Below are 15478 nucleotides of genomic sequence, written 5' to 3' on the forward strand. Positions count from 1 at the left end.
AGTAGTAATAAACTAGTTTGTATAAATTGGTGGAATGTATAGTTTGAACTATGTTTTCTAAAAATGGTATTTCATGCCTCTCAATTTATTTTACATTCATAATTTTCTTATTTTTTGCTACAATGTTTATTATTTTCTTCTTAAACTAAAATAGTTGATACCTCAAACACATAATATTATAAGTTAAAATAAAACAATCTATACTTCCAATACAAATTATTATAACCCAATTACTTATTGTTATCGAACAATGTACACCCTAGATACAAACTATATAAAAGAATAAAACTATGATAACTATCGTTTAGAATAATAATAATAAATAAATAAAAAGCGCTAAAATGGTAGAAAGGATTTATAACCCAAGGAGAAGCGCGCGAAGGCAGTGAAGTGATTGTTCTTGTTTCTGGTGTTCCGTAGCGAATCCCGCCATGGCTGCAACAACAAGCATCAACCCTAACCTCACCCCACCATCCTCTTCTTCATATCCCCACGATTTGTTTTCCGAATTCGTCTTTCGAGGTACTTCTCGCTCCAGATTTCGCTTTCCTCCTTCTAAATCCGCTCATCAAAACCCTAATCCGTACCAGGATTCCACCCAGCACTCTCCAATTTCTACTCTTTATGATCTCCAAACGTCAGAACCCAACAATCATCACAACAAATCCTTAGCATCCCCATCTTCTGAAGCCGACGAGCCTCCTATATTAACACTAGAGGATCTTCAAAATGGAAAACTACCCCTTCAATCGCCAAAAAAGCCTTCACTCGCTCGTAGAGTCTTGTCTTTTTACCGAGAGTTCGGATTTGATAAAAAATTGTTGCAAGCAACTTCGCATTCTGTCCTGAATTCAGAACCTGTTCAAGAAGGGACCCGTGTGGTTTCGCGTTATTTCCAAAACTCAAGATCAACCCAACAACGCGAACGAATTGTCTCACGATATTTTAAAAAATCGGTGAAGGAACGAGCAGCCCATTATGAGGATGAGAATGATGATGGCAATCTCACAGAGCAGCCAAGTAAAAGATCTAGCAAAAGGAGGAGGAAAGACGTAGACCCCAGCTCCGTTAACTCAAAAACAAATCATCATTCAATGGGAAAGACTTCGCGCTCTGTTCAGAAGTCGAGAACGGATACACGAGCGCGAATTGTTTCGGGCTATTTTCAATATTCTGAAAAGAGTCTTGAAATGGATCGAGAAGTATCACCTTCTTTACAAAATTCAAAATCAAATCAACAAGAAGAGAAAATGGTCTCACGTTTCTTTCTAAAGTCAGGGAAACAACAAGCCGTGAACAATCAGGAAGAGGCTACAGAGCAGCTAAATCAGTGTGCGAAATCTGTTAAAAGGGTGCGTAAACCAGTCAATGAAAGGAAACAGAAGAACAAGACAAGTTCTACTAAACCTCGGACCACTCTTACTGCTGCAGAGTTGTTTTTGGAAGCTTACAGAAGGAAATCGCCAGATGATACATGGAAGCCTCCTCCCTCTGGAACTCGCCTTCTCCAACACGATCATGCGTACGACCCTTGGAGGGTTCTAGTCATATGTATGCTCCTCAACCGGACGAGTGGGCGACAGGTATTGTTCATGCGCTATCCATTTACTTGATCTTGTATGCAATTTCTAATTTCGTACTGCATTATATTTTCCTCATTGCACATAAATTTGATTTGCTTTCTTTCGTTACAATTTTACTGCTCCACGACTATGCAGCTAGTCTTGCATAAATGAGGTTCAACTACATCTTTGAACCAAATATACAGGAAAAGTGGATAAACATCATCTCCTTTCAACCTACTCCACGAGTATTATTAGAATGGAAATATATCAAAAGGGACAAGCACAACATAGTGATGGAGTAGAGCCCCCTGTCTCCAATACGCAATTCCCTTTCTAAATCACAACATAGTTACCTAACTAACTGACATTTCCTGGGTTCAACGACTATACACGTGCAACACCAAGTACTAGACCCACCCCTCACTTCGAGAACTGGGTGTCTCTCTGTTTAGAAAGTTTATTTTCCCTCGGTATTTGGAGGAACAGAAACCAAGGATTAATTGAAGAGGATAATAGGCTGAAACCACATTAGGTCAAACAGTAACTATGTGTGCTACTTCCAGTGAATATTTGTTACAATCTTTAAGTGTGATTAACTGAACTCTTATTCTGTTGCTTTCTTGTAAACTCTTAAAGGGAATTTTTTATATAAGTTTTGACTGTTCAAATATCAATTAAATTGTCTTGTGTTTAAAAGGAAATCTGTAAAACTTTGGTCCTACTTCTATGCAAGTAGAAGGTAGAAGTTTTTGATATATATACAAATGCTACATATGTAAAAAATCTGTAATATCATCGTTGATGCACATATTTGTTTCCTAAAGAGTGAAGTTCCTTTACCTGGCCTTTGGTCCATGGTTGTGCATGTCTGTTGGACCTATTATCATCTTGGTCCTACATGGATTTTTGAATGATGGGGGAACTAAACTCAGACAAACAAACATATTATCACAATCAGTAATCACAACTTACTGCAACGTGATTGCTATATTAACTTTTTGCCAATGCTTGTTTTTTGCCAACTTATTAACTCATAATTGATAATTTCATCTCTTTGTTTCCTGATTATGCACCCTAGTCCTATGGGTTTTGTTTTGTTTGACCTGTCATTTTGAAAATTGCAGGCAAAAGAAGTGATACCTAAACTCTTCAGTTTGTGTCCCAATCCAAAGGCTACTTTGGAGGTATCACGTGAGCAGATAGAAGATATCATTCGACCTCTTGGTTTATATAGGAAAAGATCACGAACAATGCATCGTTTATCTGAGATGTATTTAAAAGAAAGTTGGAGCCATGTCACCCAGCTTCCTGGTGTCGGCAAGTATGTAGCCTATCCTTTTACACTTTCTTTTCGACTCTTCTATTTCTTCAGTTTAAGGTGCTTATTTTAGTCATGTCCCTAAACATAAATGATGAACTCATCCATAATTAAAGGCTTATGATGGTGAACACAAACGTGGGACTATGTATCATCGCTACTTGAAATATGGATTCTTTTGTTTATATGCTATTGAAGGGAGAGGGCTTAGTGGTTTTGGATGGCATTAGATGTTTTTTCCTTTCCATTTTGTCTTGTGAAGGACTTTTCTTCCTCGTCTTGACAGATTTACATTGACACTCTTCAAAAACCAAACCAGCCATGTCATAATTTTACCTTTGCTTCTTTGAAAACCATTTTAGCAAACTTATATTGTTGGAATTGACCACACGAGCAAATTTTGTAAGAACTTGGTGTTAAGCCATCCTGTATAATAGTGTATGAAGGGCAAGGAGAAAAGGGGAATTTTACCCCAGAAATAGTCTTAGGAAATTAGCTTGGGCCTAGGGGAGGACACTGTTAAGTTCCGAGTCACCTACAAGCAGTAAAACCCAACACACAGTCCCAAAATCAACCTAGTAGATGATCTCTTGTTGGGATATTTGATAGGCTTAAGCAAATAGAAGTTTAACAGACCACAATGTCAACTAGAGTTCACAGGAAAGACAACAAGTATAGGGAAATCAAATTAACAAGCAAATTCTCAGCACCATTTGAGAGGGGGGAGGTGTTGTGGCAGTGGGGGCTTTTGTGTGCGTGGCCCCTATTCCAAAAGAAGGAATAATTGCCAAGAGAAGTGGTTGTGCCAGTGTGTTATAAATAGTAGGGGCGGGGAAGAAGAAAGTTGACCATTGATTCAGTTGGTTTGGGGGCTTGATTGATCACAAGAAAGAGAGGGTTCAAATTCTCCAATTGACTTGTTTATCTTGAAAATTCAACATTTAGTTTCAATGTATATTGGTTTTGTTTTGGATTCTATCAAATTGGTATTGAAACAGTTTAGTTCTGGCCATGAAATTAGATGAAAAAGACTCTTGAGATTGTGATGTATTTACGTGAAGATAAAAGATAAAAGTGGAAGCTAACGCATTATGTAGGAAAAACATTGTGAAAAGTCCACACATAAATTGCAACGTCAATGCTTGTAGACTGTACTTATAATATTGTGGCAAAGATCATTATGTTTTTGTCCTTGTTGAGGTACTGTACTCATAATATTGTGTCAAAGATCATTATGTTTTGGTCCATGTTGAGGGTACTTTGGGCCTAAGTTAGTAGCTTGAGGTAGAAGGGAAGATCTTGAAAGTTAATTTCTTAAGTTAATAGCTCGAAGTAGACATCTAGGGATTATGTTTCTATAATTCTTCTTGTATTGCTCATTATTTTGTATAAATTATGATACTGGGACTTTTCTTACGTTTTATTATTGAGCTGAGGATGTGATTTGAGACAGGTATGGTGCCGATGCACATGCGATATTCTGCACTGGATATTGGAGTGAAGTAGAACCTAAAGATCACATGCTTAATTATTACTGGGATTTTCTCCACAGTATCAAACACCTTCTCTGATCTTATTTGACTGTAGATGGTTTTGTTCGAGAAGCAGAAGTTGTGGATTTCAGGCTCTACATCCCTTTCTACGCATATTTTGGAATGTTCTGACAAAAAGAAACTCTTTTGTGCTATCGGTTTTGTAAATGTTATTTGATGTTGTTGGGACTTGGAGTTTGGTTGGGAATTATTTAAACTTGTTATCGATCTCTCCTATTATTAACATTATATACTAGTAAGGGGAGAAAAGGAAATTCTCCTCCAACATTAGCTAGTTATGTTAGACTGTAGCTGAAGCTGTGTACTGTTTGTGAGGTCAATGGATTTTGTTCATGTTTTGTCTCCAAACGTGTCATCACCAAGGGTGGCTTACCGTTCACTAAATATTTTGTATATGGCTGTAACCTTTGCATTTTAATCTACTGGTTGATGTACTTGGTTTCAATTTAAAATCCATTCGACTAGTTTCTGCATTTGTTCCACGTGTTTTAAATAATTTTAAAAAAATGATTTAGATATGAACCCTGAATTATAAATTCTTTGTGTTTGAATATTTGAGCACCACATAAATTTATAATTATATTATGGATATTGAAACTTTGTGTCACTAACATAATAATTATGAATGTTTTTAAAAGGAATAGTTTATAATCATAATTTTCTTTATTTTCACTACCAGATTTCAATATTCCTATTTTTCCTTTCGTAAAGAACTGTGCACCTCATTGGCATTATATTTGTACAAAAGCTTAGATAGTTGAGATTGAAAATTCATTGGCATTATATTTATACAAAAGCTTAGATAGTTGAGATTGAGAACTCATTGACAAATTTAAAATATATATGGGGTGTGGAGAAAAATGTGACTCACTTGCAAGTTTACTGTCATGGGGCTAGAGTTCTTAAGCGTGTGGCACTTACCTACGATACCTTAGTTGCTCATTGTTGCCTCTTGTGTGTCAGCATTGTCCTTGGCTTCACGAAGCTTTTCCACAAGGGCATTCATGACTTTATGATTTGAGCAGTCTGGTCCAATGGGGTCATATCAAAAAAACATGGTATAGGAGGTTTGGAGGACTCACCTTTGTTCATCTTTGTTTGCATCGGAGTCTTTTCCATGTTTGTTATGAAAGGGTTTTGACTTTCCTCCATCCTTTTGGTGGTGTTTTTTTTCTCTTATCAAACTTGTCTCCAATTCATTTGCATAGTCTTCCATCTTGATCCCCAAATTTTGTTGAATTCTTGTGTTAGTTTCGGTCTTGGTATCCTTATTCACCTTATATTTCTTACAAAGCTCTTCAATGCTTAACTTGTGTCTCTTCTTGAATATGTTTACGATGCAATTGTTAAACCAATTTTCATTATCTAGTTGGGTTTCACATGAAGTCTTAGAGTCTTCTTCATCCTTTGAGCTCATTTGGAAAAGGATTCAACAACTTTTGACTACCTTCTTGTCCTATATAGAATAAAGAGTCGGTATCATAAGAACAATCGTCAAACACATGTTTTCCTCTGCAATAAACACAAGACATAGACAAATAAGGACATCTTCCACTAAAATGATCTTTGCAAAATATATCACTAATAAACACATGTAATTTTTCCTACGTGTTCGCCAATTCAACAAATTGTGCATTCAATGATGTAATGAGGCACAAGTTCATTGTGTGAACTAGATAAAAAGTTAGGGTCCTTTGCTTAGGCACTAAGCTCAACCTACAAAAGAAAAGCAAACCAAGATTAGAGTTAGAAAGAGACAATGTGGTTTCATTCTAATCACAATTTCTTAAAAATTAGAATTTGAAAATCCCCAACAACAACATCAAAAACTTGATTGACCAAACGTGTATGAAAATGATAATAGATATGATCCAAATGTACGTAAGCATACATTGTCGACAAAGTAATAAAATCTTGAAGCATTCCAAGAGTTGAATCCCACGTAGACTATTTATACAATTCAAATTTTCTAAGTTGGAGCTTTTTGATGAAAACCTGAAAACCACACAATAAGCAAGAGGGATTACATGGTGAGTGGACAGGGGATTTTAAATAAAGAAAAAACAATAAACAACCATAATTGAACATGGGTTAATAATGCTTCAACCTTCTCTGCAATAAAAGTGAAGTCAGCACATCACACCAAACAGTATAATATGCATGGCAAACGTCTACACCTATTCGATCTTGTATCAAGTTCCTTTAGAAGTTCTAAGTAGCTAATACATAATATTCCTTTGGGTAATTGAATATCAAATTAATTAAAGCTTAGTTGTTTTACCATACAACATCCTTATTCTTAAGGTGACATGACTTTTACTATTTCTAGGCTTTAGTTCTCACACTAACCTTTGTGAAGTTTGTTCACTCACTAGCCTTCTTAGCACTAGTGTTTCATTGGCTTGCTAAATTAAGTGATCAAGTTAATTTAACAAAGCTTTTGTTAAAATCAGTAAAGAGAATGCATTAACAGTAAAGTGGTGTGAGCATAAGCATTTAAGCCATAGCGACCCTGAAGCATTTACATTCTCAATCTCCTAGGAGAGTTTTAGCTCATGATAGTGTTGGAATTTATATCCTAAAATTTGTAGTTTGTAGTTTAAATTGTATTCTATTCAATAAAGTTGTTATCGAGAACTTATTAGTGAAAGTTGAATATTATAATCTTGAATCCAATAAACTAAGGTCCCGAGCTATATAGTGTAGACATTATCTTCATGAAGAGACATAAACATAGATCCAGTTCGAGTATATAGCCTTAACAGTCTATAGTATATGAATAAAGTTGAGCGCCTTATTGTGGGACATTATGATTGTGGTCCATTTTGTAGTTAGTACAAACGATGAAAGTAGGGGCATCCTATGTAAAGAGTTCACATAAGACTGGAACCATGAAATAGTTATTTTTAAGTTATAACACCGTTGACTGTATATAACGTACTATATTTGGATCATTGATGACCTAGGTAACTTAATATTCATCCTAAGCTAACTATGAACTCCTATTCACACTGAATTATTCTTAGATCTGCATAAGTGAGGGTAACTCATCAGCACTGCCCCAATAAGCATCCCATTTTAGGGGTAAGATGGGGTGGATAGCTAGGGACATAGTGTGCAAAACAGAATACACACCTACTCGCTTTAGGGTTAGTAAATAGGTTGTTCCCTTAAGAACTAAGTCCAAGTCTTGAACAAGGGGTCCCACCCTCTCATTGGCACGAGAGGGATTCAGTTTATAGATTGTACCTTAAACCAATTGTTCAATAGTGGATCAGTTGCACTTAAGGAGCAAGATGTAGTCTACGGGGTAAAATGGTATTTTGAAGCAATCGAGGTTACAAACAACCTGTAAAAGATTAACTTTTTGATCATGGGTATATCAAATGCACAAATATATATATATATATATATATATATAGAGAGAGAGAGAGAGAGAGAGAGGAGTGAAACTTTGGAACTTTAATGGAATGACCCATTAGTTAACAAATGTTGATTAGCTCGGTCTTGAAGAGTTTACCAAGTTAATCTCAGATCATTGGAGCCCCATGATCTATAGGTCCATTAGGTTCCCCTACTAACTCATATGGAATTAACTTATAACAATATCACTACAAGAACTTTCACTTTTACCGACGAAAAAAAATGTTGGCCAAAATTAAAAAATGTCGCTCTAAGTTATGCCAACGCATTTTTTTGCGTTAGTAAGACCATCGTCGTATCCATGTCGGAAGAAGTTCTTGCTGACTAAATTTAGTTTCATCAGCATAAGCAATGTTTTAAAAGGCGCTCTGAGGCGCACTGTCACGCCCCAAAAATAGACCCCCAAAATTCTTCGAAATTAAGGCTCCTTAGCATTGCCCAAGAGGAGCCAACCAAGTCCCACACAGTCCAAAGGCCCTAAGAAAATAAGCAAAGTCACGCAAGGGTCATGACACAGCCGTTGGAGCCCACGGACGCATGAGCGGCAGCCAAGCGCGCACGGCCCTGGCATGGCATGGGCGCGCGCGCGCACGCGACACAGGCAGGCGCGCGCAGCACAGCGCGCGCACGATGGGCAGGCGGGCGCGCACGGCATCGCGCCCCGCGCACGCGGAAGATGGACGGATGCGCGCGGCATCCGCGCGCGCGCAACAGACAGCGCGCATGGCAGACGCGCGCGCGCCCGACGGCGCGCGTCGGGAAGACCCGAGACGCCTCTGGAAATTTCTGGAACTTTCGATGACGGACGTCAAGCACAGTGACAAGCGGAACGCGCGCGCGCCTGACGGATGTAACGGCGACCCGCGCGCGCTCCAGGCCCCTCCAGACACGCCCAGACGCCTCTGGAACCTTCTATGTCGGTCAGGAACAGTGCTATGTCGGTGGCTGACTGTCATGAAAAGCCCAGAATGCTCTAGAATGACTTTGCCGACCTTTTAAGTCGGTTTTAAGGGCCAAGGTCGGTTATGTAAATACTATAAATACCCCTAAGGGGTCTCATTTGTAAAGCATCAAAGGAAATCCAAGAAATCCTCAAGCATACTCAAGCAATACACTTGTATTCTCAATTTTCTCAATCTTTCTCTACTCTTTGCCTACTTTTCCCTTCTCTAAAGCCTCTTTCTATTTCTAGCAAGTCTCCTAACAAACTCTAAGGCTTACATTGGTGTCTCTATCACCATTGTGCCGCACGTTGGTTAAGTGTTAAAAATAACCACGTGACAGTTGGTATCAGAGCCAAGGTCTAAGCAGAAGTTCGTTTGTTTCTTGCTAGTATAATGTCGGCTGAAGAAGGACATACTTCGCCCGTTGAACAGGTCATTGAAGGTCCTGTTACTCGGGGAAGAAAAGAGCAACATTCTCCTACCCGACGCTAGAAATCAAAGGGTCCTGCTGTAAGGGAGCATGTCGACACTCGCCTTACCAACCTTGAGCAAGGTATGGAGGATGTTCAGCTCGCGGTTGGTAGGCTGAGTGAAAATTTTGAGGAATTGGTGCAAGAGAATGCCGAAATAACCTCGGTTGCTAAGGAGATGATTGAGGACATGGGACGGACATTCCAAGAGGAGTTGAAAGAGCTTGCATCCACGGTGACAACCTTAAAGGCATTCGTGGAAGGTGAGTTACACAATCTCCACACTAAATCTATCTCTTTTGAAACGAGATTAGATGCCCTTTGTGTAGAATGTCGTTCCAAACATCTCGGTAGCAATGCTCCTTCCACGAGCACACACCCCACTACGTCAGGCACTTCTAACATCAAAGTGCCCAAACCCGACGTTTATAATGGCGTAAGAAATGCCACCGTCGTGGATAACTTTTTATTCGGCCTCGAAAGATACTTCGTCGCGTTAGGGGTGCGCGATGACGAGGCAAGGATAAATCATGCCCCAACCTTCCTACGGGATGCTGCACAATTGTGGTGGCGTCGTAAGTACGCCGACCAAAGTGGAAATGCCATCCACTCATGGGAGCAGTTCAAGGCTGAATTGCGGAAACACTTTGTCCCTCATAATGCCGAGATAGAATCTCGAGGTAAACTCCGTCGCCTCCGACACACCGGTAGTATTCTTGAATACAAAAGAATTCACTACCTTAATGCTCGAGATAGGCGATCTACCCGAAAAAGAAGCCTTATTTCAGTTCAAAGATGGCTTGAAAGATTGGGCAAAGATCGAGCTGGACCGTCGTAATGTCCAGACCCTTGACGACGCTATTGCCGCAGCAGAGACGCTTGTCGACTATTCTGCCCAATCAAAGGGGAAGAAGCCTGGTCCAGAGAAACATGGAGGAAAATCGGATAAGACCAAGAATTTTGGTCGCAAGGACGGGGGAAAAGTGAAGACGTTCCAGTGGAAGAATGGCAAGAATGATGGTGCACATCGAGGTGAGTCCTCTAACCCTCCTAAACCTTGCTTTATCTGTAAAGGACCGCATTGGACTAGAGATTGTCCAAATCGAAAGGCATTGAATGCCCTCGTTGCAAAGTTCCAAGAGGTAAAGCAAGTGGAAGATGCACCAGGACCCCAAATTGGGTCAATACAGCAAATAGGGGTAATGAAGAAGGAGACTACCGTCGAACATAAAGGTCTCCTATATGGCAGCATTCGAATTGAAGGAAAAGAGGCCACGACAATGTTTGATACATGAGCATCCCATAATTTTATGGATGTTCAGGAAGCTAAGAGGTTAGGCCTCAAGTACAAAGAAGAAACCGGAACCGTCAAAGTAGTAAATGCCAAGGAACAGACCATTCATGGTGTAGCTAAAGGAGTACTCGTGAAGATCGGTGATTGGCAGAAGAGACTAGACTTCTCCGTTCTGCCCATGGACGACTTCAACATTGTACTTGGCTTGGGTTTCTTCGATAAGGTAGTAACCCTTCTAGACTCCAACAGAGGTACGCTATCCATCATTGATGGGTTAATGACAACAATTCCTATAAGGCGAGGGAAGCCAGTAAAGATGTTGTCAGCATTACAATTCAAAAGAGGAGTCACGAAGAACCAATGCTACGTAGCAACCATGAAGACCATAGAAGTCGAGGAAGTAAAAACTGACGAGCCTCCGGTACCAGACAATATACAGAAGGTCCTTAATGAGTACAAGGACATAATGCCTTCAGAGCTGCCAAAGAAACTTCCCCCAAGAAGGGAAGTAGATCACGAAATCGAACTAGAGTCAGGAGCTAAACCACCTGCCATGGCTCCTTATCGGATGGCCCCTCCAGAACTTGAGGAGTTGCGAAGACAGTTGAAAGAACTCCTCGATGCTGGATATATACAACCGTCAAAGGCCCCCTATGGTGCTCCAGTACTCTTCCAGAAGAAGAAGGACGGTTCGTTGAGACTTTGTATAGACTACCGGGCTCTCAACAAGATCACTATCAAGAACAGGTACCCCATTCCTCTTATTGCTGACCTTTTCGACCAGCTAGGAAAAGCCCGATGGTTTAGCAAGATCGATCTACGCTCCGGGTATTACCAGGTCAGAATAAAGCAAGGGGACGAAGCAAAGACTGCGTGTGTGACCAGGTATGGTGCTTATGAATTCTTAGTTATGCCTTTTGGCCTAACAAACGCACCAGCCACATTTTGCACACTCATGAACAAACTCTTCCAGCCGTTCTTAGATCGATTTGTCATAGTATATCTGGATGACATTGTTGTCTACAGTCAGACATTAGAAGAGCATGTCCAACACTTGAGACAAGTCTTCCAGGTACTCCGCGACAATGAATTATACATAAAGCTGGAAAAATGTTCCTTTGCCAAGCAAGAAGTCGAGTTCCTTGGACATTGGATAAAAGAAGGCAAGTTGATGATGGACAATGCCAAGGTACGTGCGATACTAGAATGGAAGACCCCAACTAAAGTACCCGAACTTCGATCTTTCTTGGGGTTCGTAAACTATTATCGGAGATTTATCAAGGGGTATTCTGACGTCGCTGCCCCTCTCACCAACCTGTTGAAGAAAAATCAAACATGGGGTTGGACGGAGGAGTGTCAGCGAGCATTTGATAGATTAAAACATGCCGTCTCCGAGGAACCTGTAATGGTACTGGCAGACCACACTAAACCCTTTGAGGTACACACTGATGCCTCGGATTTTGCAATAGGGGGAGTCCTGATGCAAGACGGCCATCCCATAGCGTTCGAGAGTCGTAAACTAAACGACACCGAACGACGATACACCGTGCAGGAAAAAGAAATGACAGCCATTGTCCACTGCCTAAGAACTTGGAGGCATTACCTTCTAGGAAGTAAATTCACGGTAATGACGGACAATGTCGCAACCAGCTACTTTCAGACTCAGAAGAAGCTGACACCGAAGCAAGCACGGTGGCAAGACTTTCTAGCTGAATTCGACTTCAAGCTAGAATACAAACCAGGGAGGGCAAATGTCGTTGCTGATGCCCTCAGTCGCAAGGCCGAGCTAAATATAATCACAAGGAGCATGCCCACAAGCAACTTCCTTGAACGAATCAAGGAAGGAATGCAGCACGATGAATTGGCCAAGAATCTGCTGAAATTGGCCAAGGAGGGAAAAACCAGAAGATTTTGGGAGAATGATGGTACCCTCCTTACGACTGGTAACCGCTTGTTCGTGCCAAGATGGGGAGCTTTGCGGAAGGATGTCTTGAGGGAATGCCACGATTCCTTATGGGCTGGACACCCAGGTATGAATCGAACACTTGCCTTAGTGTACGATAAATATTACTGGCCAAGGATGCAGGATGACATTGAGAGTTACGTCAAGACCTGCCTAGTTTGTCAACAAGACAAAGGGGAACAACAACTTCCCGCGGGATTGCTTGAACCCTTGCCGATCGCTGAGAAACCATGGGATAGTCTCACTATGGACTTTATCGTAGCCTTACCCAAATCCCATGGCTTTGGAACCATTATGGTGGTCGTGGACAGATTTAGCAAATATGCCACTTTCATACCATGCTCACCAGACGTAAAGGTAGATGAAGCGGCAAGACTGTTCTTTAAGAATGTAGTAAAACTATGGGGAATACCGAAAAGTATCATCAGTGACCGAGACCCACGTTTTACTGGGAAATTCTGGCGGGAGCTGTTCAAATTGATGGGGACAGATTTAAACTTCTCCACGAGCTTCCATCCCCAAAGCGATGGCCAGACGGAAAGAATAAATGCTTTGTTGGAACAATATCTAAGGCACTATGTTAGTGCCCATCAGAAAGATTGGGTAGCCCTTTTAGATGTGGCCCAATTCTCTTACAATCTCCAACGAAGTGAGGCCACAGGCAAGAGCCCGTTCGAGCTAATTATGAACCAACAGCCCAATACACCTGGTGCCTTGATTGCCCCATACGAAGGACCTAACCCTTCTGCATTTAATTTCGCGAAACAATGGCACGAAGAGCAGGATATATCAAGGGCATGTCTCGAAAAAGCGGCTCGACGAATGAAGAAGTGGGCCGACAAAAAGAGAAGGCCAAAAGAATACGAAATTGGCGACAAGGTTTTGGTAAAACTACTACCAAACCAATTCAAGTCCCTTCGAAAAGTCCACAAGGGACTTGTCAGGCGGTATGAAGGCCCATTCTCAATCATTGAGAGAGTGGGTAAAGCAGCATATAAGGTGGAACTACCTCCAAGATTGAAGATCCATAACGTCTTCCATGTAAGTATGTTAAAACCTTTTCATGAAGACCAGGAGGATCCGAACAGAAGCAAAACCTCTCGAGCACCAACCGGAGTAATAATCGAGTTTGACAGGAAGATCAAAGAGATCTTAGCCGAGAGGAAAATAAGAAGAAGAGGAGTTCCAAGCCACTCAGAATATCTAATTCTGTGGGAAGGGTTGCCAGAGTCTGAAGCCAGTTGGGAACGCGAAGATATGCTTTGGCAATTCCAAGCAGAAATAGAAAAGTTCAAAGAAAGCGCAACGGGGACGTTGCGAAATCGAGTGGGGGAGGGTGTCACGCCCCAAAAATAGACCCCCAAAATTTTTCGAAATTAAGGCTCCTTAGCATTGCCCAAGAGGAGCCAACCAAGTCCCACACAGTCCAAAGGCCCTAAGAAAATAAGCAAAGTCACGCAAGGGTCATGACACAGCCGTTGGAGCCCACGGACGCATGAGCGGCAGCCAAGCGCGCACGGCCCTGGCATGGCATGGGCGCGCGCGTGCGCGCGACACAGGCAGGCGCGCGCAGCACAGCACGCGCGCACGATGGGCAGGCGGGCGCGCACGGCATCGCGCCCGCGCACGCGGAAGATGGGCGGATGCGCGCGGCATCGCGCGCGCGCGCAACAGACAGCGCGCATGGCAGACGCGCGCGCCGGGAAGACCCGAGACGCCTCTGGAAATTTCTGGAACTTTCGATGACGGACGTCAAGCACAGTGACAAGCGGAACGCGCGCGCGCCTGACAGACGTAACGGCGACCCGCGCGCGCGCTCCAGGCCCCTCCAGACACGCCCAGACGCCTCTGGAACCTTCTATGTCGGTCAGGAACAGTGCTATGTCGGTGGCTGACTGTCATGAAAAGCCCAGAATGCTCTAGAATGACTTTGCCGACCTTTTAAGTCGGTTTTAAGGGCCAAGGTCGGTTATGTAAATACTATAAATACCCCTAAGGGGTCTCATTTGTAAAGCATCAAAGGAAATCCAAGAAATCCTCAAGCATACTCAAGCAATACACTTGTATTCTCAATTTTCTCAATCTTTCTCTACTCTTTGCCTACTTTTCCCTTCTCTAAAGCCTCTTTCTATTTCTAGCAAGTCTCCTAACAAACTCTAAGGCTTACATTGGTGTCTCTATCACCATTGTGCCGCACGTTGGTTAAGTGTTAAAAATAACCACGTGACAGCACGCCTAGGCGCAAGGTGCACATCTTGCGCTTATTTATGGAGAGGCGAGGCGCAGATGATGAGGCGCTGCTGAAGCGCATGCCAACCTCAAGGCGCAAAAGGCCCAAAGGCGCGAGCTTTTACATTTGGGCTGGGCTTTAATTAAAAAAAATTATTATACCTATTACGTGTTTTACATATTGTTTTTTACCTATTACTTAGGTGTGAAGAAACGAAACGACTCTTACGCATCTTCGTCCACAACTGACGACTCGACTTCTTCGACTTCAAGTTTCTTTCCTTTCCATAGAATTTTGACTTCGTCCACGGCTGGACCCTTTTTGCTTCTGCCTTCAATTCCTTTTTGTAGAATTTTCTCCCCTTTCTACGGAAATTCTGTCACCGGCGCCAGCAAGGGCCACCGGCCACCTTCTTCTTCTTCTTTTTCCATCCAATCTTATTCAAAGAAAATACTTTGGTGCCCATTACTTTATTTTTTGGTGCAAAAACAAAGAAAAAGAGAAGACAAGGAAGCTTCCCAAAATCATTACCATTACCGATTAGCCAAATAGCAATATTTTTAAACATATTACCTTCTGTTTTTTATTTTTCTTAACGTGCTATTTTTTTTAACTAAAATAGAAGTGTTAATCATTTAAAACAAAAAGCTACAGTAGGTTTTGTTTTTCAATAAGATTATGAATCAGTGAATACTTATTTGGATTACTTAGATCATAC

General features: G+C 41.5%; 1 protein-coding gene across 1 annotated transcript; it reads left to right on the plus strand.

Annotated features, from left to right (window-relative positions):
* The first annotated feature begins 326 nt into the window (after positions 1 to 326).
* On the plus strand, positions 327 to 4888 carry LOC103499353 (methyl-CpG-binding domain protein 4-like protein). The gene is made up of 3 exons (XM_008462337.3): positions 327 to 1583; positions 2690 to 2886; positions 4337 to 4888. The coding sequence occupies exons 1-3, from the start codon at positions 432 to 434 to the stop codon at positions 4452 to 4454; spliced, it is 1467 nt and encodes a 488-aa protein (XP_008460559.1). The 5' UTR covers positions 327 to 431; the 3' UTR covers positions 4455 to 4888.
* Positions 4889 to 15478: the final 10590 nt, after the last annotated feature.

Source organism: Cucumis melo, chromosome 10, assembly GCF_025177605.1.
Source record: "Cucumis melo cultivar AY chromosome 10, USDA_Cmelo_AY_1.0, whole genome shotgun sequence".
In the NCBI taxonomy this organism is placed as follows: Eukaryota; Viridiplantae; Streptophyta; class Magnoliopsida; order Cucurbitales; family Cucurbitaceae; genus Cucumis; species Cucumis melo.

Excerpts from the sequence above, each read along its gene's own strand:
- LOC103499353 (XM_008462337.3), top strand. The coding sequence starts at position 432 with ATGGCTGCAACAACAAGCATCAACCCTAACCTCACCCCACCATCCTCT. Across the intron at positions 1,584-2,689 it reads ACCGGACGAGTGGGCGACAG|GCAAAAGAAGTGATACCTAA; the intron begins GTATTGTTCATG and ends TGAAAATTGCAG. Across the intron at positions 2,887-4,336 it reads CAGCTTCCTGGTGTCGGCAA|GTATGGTGCCGATGCACATG; the intron begins GTATGTAGCCTA and ends GATTTGAGACAG.